This window comes from Sebastes umbrosus, chromosome 4 (assembly GCF_015220745.1).
Source record: "Sebastes umbrosus isolate fSebUmb1 chromosome 4, fSebUmb1.pri, whole genome shotgun sequence".
Lineage (NCBI taxonomy): Eukaryota > Metazoa > Chordata > Actinopteri > Perciformes > Sebastidae > Sebastes > Sebastes umbrosus.
Window position 1 is genome coordinate 10,721,147 of NC_051272.1, and position 6,756 is coordinate 10,727,902.

General features: G+C 35.8%; 1 protein-coding gene across 1 annotated transcript; it reads right to left on the reverse strand.

Moving 5' to 3' along the window:
* Positions 1–359: 359 nt before the first annotated feature.
* Positions 360–3,136, reverse strand: LOC119486370 (troponin I, fast skeletal muscle-like). The gene is made up of 6 exons (XM_037766449.1): positions 3,114–3,136; positions 2,984–3,023; positions 2,399–2,527; positions 2,224–2,313; positions 1,961–2,134; positions 360–449 (listed from the first exon to the last, which is right to left on the reverse strand). Exons 1-6 carry the CDS (start codon positions 3,119–3,121, stop codon positions 375–377), a joined length of 516 nt encoding a protein of 171 aa, XP_037622377.1. The 5' UTR covers positions 3,122–3,136; the 3' UTR covers positions 360–374.
* Positions 3,137–6,756: the final 3,620 nt, after the last annotated feature.

Genomic DNA, 6,756 nt, shown 5'->3' on the forward strand with positions numbered 1-6,756 from the left:
GAGACTCTGCTGACATCTGCTGGTTTGTTGTGAACACAACACTCAATGATTTAGATTTGCTGTTGTGCCAAAAGAAATCTTCATCGGTTTAATGAAAGTTAAAGGGACTTCTCGACCCTTATAACAGCTAAATTTGAGGTTCAGATCAGCACCAACATCTACCTGGTTCAGTAGAAGTAAGAGAATATAAATAAACCCTCCTTTAGTAAAGTTAATGAAATAAAAACAAACTGAATCCCAACTAAAAAAGCAACTGTCTGGAATAAACTGCAGTATGACAGTGTTGCCTTATTCCAAAAAATAATTTATTGGCAGAAGTTTTTTTTTCAATTCCATGAAAAAGGTGTGACGTAACAAAGAGGAAGTGAAAGTCTTTAGGAAGTCTCGAACATCTTCTTCCTGTCGGCCTTATCCTCGATGTTCTTACGCCAGTCACCCGCCTCCGCCGACTGCACAGAACAAACATCAACGTTAGAAGAATCACTTCAAACTACAAGAGAGAGCCTGGTTATGTTTAAAACATTTCTATTAAATTACTAATTTTTGTCCGAGGTGTACTTTGTTTTTAACCCCAGTCAGCCGTTGGTTTCCATTCATTTCACTAAAAAACAACCAGCAGGCACATTAAAGTAATACTTCACCGCCAATAATGACCATTTGTATATCAATTACTCACCCCGTTACCTTTGTTTTTCTCCATGCCTCCACGGGGATCGAAGAATTAAAAAACGGAGAAAGGTCTTGATGAATTTAAATAAATGGGGGCCAAATTTAACAAATGGTAAACAGTACTTGACGAGCAGCGTGCTTTTGTAAGCGTGAGACTATTTATGTGGAAGTGTTTTAAATAGTGAGGTTTTAGTGAAGATGTATGTGTTTGGGACGTACTGAGCGTACAACTGGATAGATGTCGATTATACTGCAGGAGTTGTGTGAGAGTTGGTAAATGATGTTTTATATAGTTTTGCTGTTAAACGTGGCTGCCATTTACTTCAATTCATCCAGACTTTTCTCCGTTTTTTGATTCTTGATTCTGAAGAATTCAAGGTAATACGCGGTGAGGAACTGATATACAGATGGTCATTTTTGGGCGTAAAGTTGTGCTTTAAACCTGCTTTAGATACAGTCAGTGATCCATCACACTGCAGTAAATCTACATATTAAGTCATTTTTGTCCTATAATTGAGTCCCTAAGATCATTATCTTAAGGCAGGTTTAAAAGCCAAAAATCCACCACTGCAGTGAAACTATTTCAACCTGTTTTTCTAGAAAATTAATAAAACAGATGTTTCATAGTCTATCTGCAGCAAGTCTCAGATCTCCAAAATCCAACAAAAATCCAACTGAAAACATTCACAGTGTAGTGAAGAGATTGGAAATCAAAGGCTGCTTGCAGAGTTAAAAAGCATTAAAACTAAACACTACAGCTTTGTAAAAGAGTTAACATTGATATAAAGTGTAAATGGTTTGTTGTAAAAGGAATGAAACATGCAAAAGGCCCTGCTATGATCCTTTAAAATATAAATAGTGTGCATTATGCATTACAAGTAACAGAGATGATGTTTCCCAACAGGACGTTTGAAGCCCATACTGAGGTAATAAATCAAGTGAGAAGTAGGCTCATTTTCTCATAGACTTCTCTACAATCAGACTTCTTTTTGCAACCAGAGGAGTCAACCCCTGCTGGCTGTTAGAAAGAATGCAGGTTTAAGGCACTTCAGCATTGGCTTCACTTCTCAGACCCGGAGGTTTCCCACTAGTGCAATGTAACTAGCTAACTGTATATGAAGTAGTAAACTAGCTCCACCTGAGCAGCTACAACAGTGACATGCTGCTCTAACATTGATGCTTCACTATTAACTATCTAATAATGTCACATAGAATCTATAACTCTCTCAGTTGACACTTTCATGACGTAAATAATCATGTGACAGACTTCTGTGATGGACTCCTTCCTCACCTCCTCTTTGACCTCCTTCTTGACCTGCTTCAGGTTGGCCCTCAGGTCCATGGTCACCTTGTGTTTTCCTCCCAGCAGAGCCTGCAGCATGGAGTCGGCCGACATACGAACCTTCTTCAGGGCCGGTTTCTTCACGCCGCCCAGCTCCACCACCTTCAGCTTCAGATCGTCAATCTACAGAGACGCAGACGAGACGCTCAGACACCAAACAAGCTGACGGATACGGTCAGATTAAAGCAGCTGTAAGTGAGACACATCTCTACCTCTTTATCTGACTTTGTCACTTTGGCCTCACTGTCGTACCTCTCCTCATCGATCTTGTCGAGGGACTGGTGCAGCTTCTTGCAGACTTCCTGTTGATATGAAAAGAGGACAGAATGAGCTCCTCTTTAGGATTCACAAAGAAGTTTTTATTGTGAGCGTTTCAGGGTTTTTTACCATCAGAGACGCCTGGTCTCCGCTCATGTCGGGGGTGGCACATTTCTCCGCCATGTAAGCTTCTTTGGCGGCTTTGAGTTCGCTAGCTTCCTGCTCCAGCCAGTTAGCAGCGATCTGCAGGATCAAACTCTGAAGGACAAGCATGGATGGATTAGTGAACGGGCCTGACGATCACAGAACCCCCAGAGGCCACAAAGAAATATAAAACAACTACAAACAGATGCAAAGCAACTGCAAAGAGACACAAAATAACTACAAAAGGGACAAAAACGACCAAAACGAGACACAAAATGACTATTACGAGACACAAAAGACCACAAAGAGACGCAAAATGACTACCTAAGACATAAACACGACACAAAACGACTACAAAGAGACACAAAACGACCACGACAAAAAATAACTAAAAGGAGACACAAAAGACCACAAAAAGACACAAAAATGACACAAAATGACCTCAAAGACACACAAAATACCACAAAAAGACCACAAAGAGACTCAAAAGACCACAAAAAGATGCATAACAACCAAGAAAAGGGGCAAAAGCATCATAAAGTCTGTGTTAAATAAAATGTTAAATCTTACCTTGAGATGATGCCTGCGGCTCGATGTCATCTTCTTTCCCCTTTAATTCATGAACAAGTGAAAATATTAATAACAACGTTTCAGGGATTCTCACGGAAATCATACAAAAGAAATTTAAATTCATACTCACTCAGACATCTCGGCTTCTTTTTAGTTTCACACTCTGTTAATAATCAGAAAAATGAAGTTAGGACAAAAATATGAAACAATTAAAACGACACCTGTTTCTGTTCGTCACTGTGGTATAAACACGTGTTTTCCAAACAGATGAACAAGAACTTGAATAAAATAAAATATTAAAATGAACAAAAACTAGAATCTAGGTTAGGAAATATCTCAAAACTTAATATATATATATATAATAAAATAAATAAATAAATATTTTACAAGTAAATAAAAAAATTAAAAATCTGCTACAGACACGAGTATTAATGTGTTTGTATATAACTGAAATGATTAGCTAATAAACTGAACAAACATCATTTAAATCTCATTATTATTATTTTTATATATATTTATATATATAATATGTATACATATATAGTCATACAAACAGAAATTTTATATTCAAACTCTCAATACTTATTATTTTAAATTCATCATCTTAACTTACAATTTTTTTAAATTCTAAAAAAACTTAACACCAAAAGCAATTCAATAATCTTTAATTAAAATGTTATTTTTTTATTTACATTATTTTATTATTATATCAATTCTTTATTTTCATAAAGATTCGTCATTTCATTTTCTAATTGTATTTCAAAATTATTTTTTTAAATATTAGTTATACTGTTTATAGAGTATACTATTGTAATCAATAGTAAATGTTTCTATTAATTTTAACATGAGATTATATTTGTTTTGTTTTACAGAAAGAATATTATTTAACATTTAGTTTTTAAGTGCTTTACAGGGCAATAGAAGGTAAAATTACCAGATAAAACATTAAAAGGCGTTAAAGCACTATAAATAAACGTTCAGTCAAAGTGGTCTGAGGGTCTCTGGGGGTCTCTGCAGGTTGCAGGTCAGAGCTAATCCTGGCTCAGGGTCAAAGGTTAACGCTGACATTTGATGAGCAGTAACAGGAGAGGTAAGAGACAACATTCAGTCATGTAATAATGGAAATAATTCCAGCGTTTTAAACCAAACTCCGTTTATATTTTGACTAATTTTATCTCAGCTGAATCAAACAGCTTCAGATGTTATTTACAAAGTGTAACATTCAATAAACCAGATTTTAAAAAGGCTTTTCAGACTTGCATTACTTTCATTTTTGATGTTATTATTATGTATTATTATTATTACAACTGTTTTCTTGACAGCAGTCAATCTCCCTCTTTAAATCTGTGAATGCAGAATTTAAAGATTTTAAGTTTTCTGCTCCAGTTTGAAAGATGTTTATTTGCAGTGTCAGCGTAATCTGATATTTAGGTTTATTTTTCACTCAAAGGTCGTTGGATATGTGAGACAACCTGGAAGGAGCCAAAGACTTTTAGAACAAATGCAAAAGTTTTTGATTCCGCAAGTTGTGGAGAGAAATAAAAACAAAGCATCCAGGACGACGGACGTGTTCTCACTCTGAGATCCACATTAACGTTAAGTGTTTGATGAACTATTAGTAAGAAATTAGAGACATTTAGAAAAAGAACTTCAGTTAGGAAATTTAGAAAAATACTAAATTTAGGCCGGACAAATCTTCACTTTTAACTTAAAAACTGGAAAGTTTTTGTGAACTTAAAAATGAAAAGGAATAAAAAATATAGAAAAAAAGAAGTCTCTGCACACTTAGTTCATTAGATATGAAAGAACTAATGTTGTTTTTTTGTGAACTAAAACATCCCATAGATATAACTTCACATCATCAAATTTGTAAATATGGGATTATTACTTGAACATAAACAGAAAATAAGACGATTTCCTCCAAACCACCCGCTGATATCAGACTATGAGGTGAAAGATTCAGAGCATCACCTTCACTTTATCCACTAAACCCACAAAGTAAAAGAGTTTCTCACCTACAAAGTGACGACGAGGAGGCGGCAGGGACTGACAGGAGGACAGTGAGGCTAATAAGTGAAATCTGTGGGAGTATATATGCGCTTGGACGGATATTCGGAGGTTCCTCTTTTAAGGCCATGAAAGAGCTCCTGAAATACTTTCATCCTTTGACCGCTCACCTCATAAATCCTCCATCAAACCGACATCAGCTCGGTCGTCAAAAACACAGGAAGACGACTGAAAGAGTCAAGACAAACATAAAATAATCACACCATCCGTCTTCTTCAGTGTTTTCTATCTGCAAAACATCTCAGGACAGATCAGAAGATCTTTAAATCACATGTTGTTTAAGTCTGGTAAAACAATAAAGTGTACTTTCAGGGTTTGTGGTCTGGATTCGCTTTTATCTGTTAAGTCACTTTTTAAAATCTATTTATGTACAAAGACACCCTCTTAACTTTTATTTTTCTAAGTGTGATTATCATAAAGTGGGCATGTCTGTAAAGGGGAGACTCGTGGGTACCCATAGAACCCATTTTCATTCACATATCTTGAGGTCAGAGGTCAAGGGACCCCTTTGAAAATGGCCATGACAGTTTTTCGTCGCCAAAATTTAGTGTAAGTTTGGAGCGTTATTTAACCTCCTTCATGACAAGCTATTATGACATGATTGATATCAATGGATTCCTCAGGTTTTGTAGTTTTATATGATACCAGTATCTTCACTCTGCTAAAGAAATTAGTGGCGTTAAAACGAATTTGCGTTAACGTGTTACTATCGTGTGACTTCCAGATGAGGGAACAGGAAGTGCTGGTGGTTTTCCCTCTCCAAAAATGTATCGTTAAATTTAGAGCGTTATTTTGTCATTACAGTAACATAATATTGATTTGATATTTGATCAGCGCTGCCTAGTTTGACCATTTGATCAGCCAATAGGAACGCTCTCTCTCTGAAATGACCTGTGATTGGCCAAAGTCTCCCGTCGCGGTTTAGATTTTCTAAAGCCTGAAAACAGAGCCACGATGAGGTGCAGAAGTCTGGTTTTCTCTCAGAACACTTGAATTACAATATGCTGAAAGGTTATTATGGAAGTTTTGCCCAATGATGCCAAAAATATTCTGCCTACTGCAGGTTTAACGGGATCAAAAGCAAAAGTACTCAGCAGAATGACCCCTCTTATATTACTGGATTATTATTACGGATGCATTAGCAGCATTTTATGTTGTCAAATTAAGATTATTTATAATGTTATTGGGTAGTTTGGTAAAATATAACAGTTAATCTGTAATGCATCAAATTTTTAATGTAAATGTAAAACGTTCATCTTCAAAGACAACTGTCAGATAAATGTAATGGGGTAAAAAAGGACAATATTTACCTCTGAGATGTAGTGGAGTAGAAGTTTAAAGTAGCAGAAAATGGAAATATATAGTCAAGTAATGTACAAGTACCTTGAATTTGTACTTAATATTCCACCACCGGGTATTTATGACATGAATACATCTGAGTATAAAGTTTTGTAAATGTGACGATTTGATATTTAACCACAATAACAGAAGTGCCAGTGATTTCACCACTCTCAAATTTAACAGTTTGTCATAAAAATGAATTGAATTCTTGTAGTAAGGAGTTTTAAAGACACACCTGAATTGTTGCTGCTGCAGTTTGGACTCAGACACAGCTACTGAAAACACAACAGAGACAGAAATAAAACGAAACAACAGTAAATACAACGATCAATAACTTCCCCTTTACATATATTTAACTGACTGCA

What these genes read in the sequence shown, in the direction of transcription:
- LOC119486370 (XM_037766449.1), bottom strand. An exon ending in GCCGCAGGCATCATCTCAAG is followed by an intron (nt 2,528 to 2,983) that starts GTAAGATTTAAC and finishes CTTGTCCTTCAG; the next exon opens with AGTTTGATCCTGCAGATCGC. An exon ending in TGACAAAGTCAGATAAAGAG is followed by an intron (nt 2,135 to 2,223) that starts GTAGAGATGTGT and finishes GCGTCTCTGTAG; the next exon opens with ATTGACGATCTGAAGCTGAA.